This window comes from Thamnophis elegans, unplaced genomic scaffold (assembly GCF_009769535.1).
Source record: "Thamnophis elegans isolate rThaEle1 unplaced genomic scaffold, rThaEle1.pri scaffold_323_arrow_ctg1, whole genome shotgun sequence".
NCBI lineage: Eukaryota > Metazoa > Chordata > Lepidosauria > Squamata > Colubridae > Thamnophis > Thamnophis elegans.
The window spans coordinates 12,501-13,874 of NW_022473794.1; the positions used below are offsets into that span (position 1 = coordinate 12,501).

Sequence of the window (1,374 nt, forward strand, 5' to 3'; positions counted from 1 at the left end):
ATGGTAAAGGTTCCTCTTGCACATATGTGCTAGCCGTTCCCAACTCTAGGGGGCGGTGCTCATATCCGTTTCAAAGCCAAAGAGCCAGCGCTTTCTGAAGACGTCTCTGTGGTTATACATGACTCAACGCTGAAGGAGCACAGAGCGCTGTTACCTTCCCAGCAATCGTGGTCCCTATTTTTCTACTTGCATTTTTTACGTGCTTTCGAACTGCTACGTTGGCAGAAGCTGGGACAAGGAACGGGGGAGCTCACTCTGTTACCCGGCACTAGGGATTCGAACCGCTGAACTGCCGACCTTTCTGATCGACAAGCTTAATGTCTTAGCCCCTGAGCCACTGTGTCCTGACTAGGCAGCTTACTGGAAATTAAAATCACAATATAAAAGAAATTAAAGTAATAAAATAATTACCTCCTACCGCGGCAACAACACCTAACTTTATTATTCTTTCTGTTTCCATCCTAGCTATTTTCAACCTCATCCCGGTGGGCTTACGCGTTGTGGCTATCCAAGGTGTTCAGACGAAGCTGTATTTGGCGATGAACAGTGAAGGCTACTTATACACATCCGTAAGTCTCTGTTTTCCGTCTGTTTTTTTGTTTTTTGTTTTCAATGGGATTGTCTACCTTGCGTTGAACCCCGAAAGAATACAGGTAGCCCTCAGCCTACGACCCCGAAATTTCGGTTGCTAAGCGAGATGTTTGTCCAGTGCGTTTTGCCCCGTTTTAGGATTTTTCTTGCCACCGTTGTTAAGTGAATCACTGCTGTTGTTAACTCGGGAACACGATTGTTGAGGGACTCCGGCTCCCCCGCTGATCAGACGGTCACAAGAGGGGATCGCGTGAACCCCCCCCCCAAGGGACACTGCAACCGTCATAAATGTGAGCCGGGGGGGGGGGCGAGTGTCTGAATTTTCATCACGTGACCATTGGAGAGGGGGCAATGGTGCTAAGTGTGAAAGGGGGTTATAGGTCACTTTTTTTCAGTGCTGTGGAAACTACGGACAGTCACTGTCGTAAGTCGAGGTCTATCTGTAGAAATTGGACAATGACTTGATCAGAATGGTATAAGCTATAAGGTGCCTAGCCTTGAACAGAGGGTTGGACTAGAAGACCTCCAAGGTCCCTTGCAACCCTAGGATTATATGTTCTGCATTCTAAATTCCATATTTCTTTAGGAAGGTTTAGAGCAGTGTTTCTCAACCTTGGCAACTTGAAGATGTCCGGACTTTAACTCCCAGAATTCCCCAGCCAGCATTCGCTGGCTGGGGAATTCTGGAAGTTGAAGTCCGGACATCTTCAAGTTGCCAAGGTTGAGAAACACTGGTTTAGAGCGTGCCTCTAAATCTTAGTTTATTCAAGTATATTTATCCAG

The 1,374-nt window shown here is 46.9% G+C and overlaps 1 protein-coding gene across 1 annotated transcript in view; it reads left to right on the top strand.

Moving 5' to 3' along the window:
* The window catches only part of LOC116523455 (fibroblast growth factor 13), a gene marked incomplete at its 3' end in the record, with an annotated part of 11,812 nt that extends 11,243 nt beyond the window's left edge, over window positions 1–569 (top strand). The window contains exon 3 of the mRNA XM_032238574.1: window positions 466–569. Within this exon, the coding sequence (XP_032094465.1) occupies window positions 466–569 (104 nt within the window). The remainder of the gene's footprint in view (window positions 1–465) is intronic.
* Between the last annotated feature and the right edge of the window lie 805 nt (window positions 570–1,374).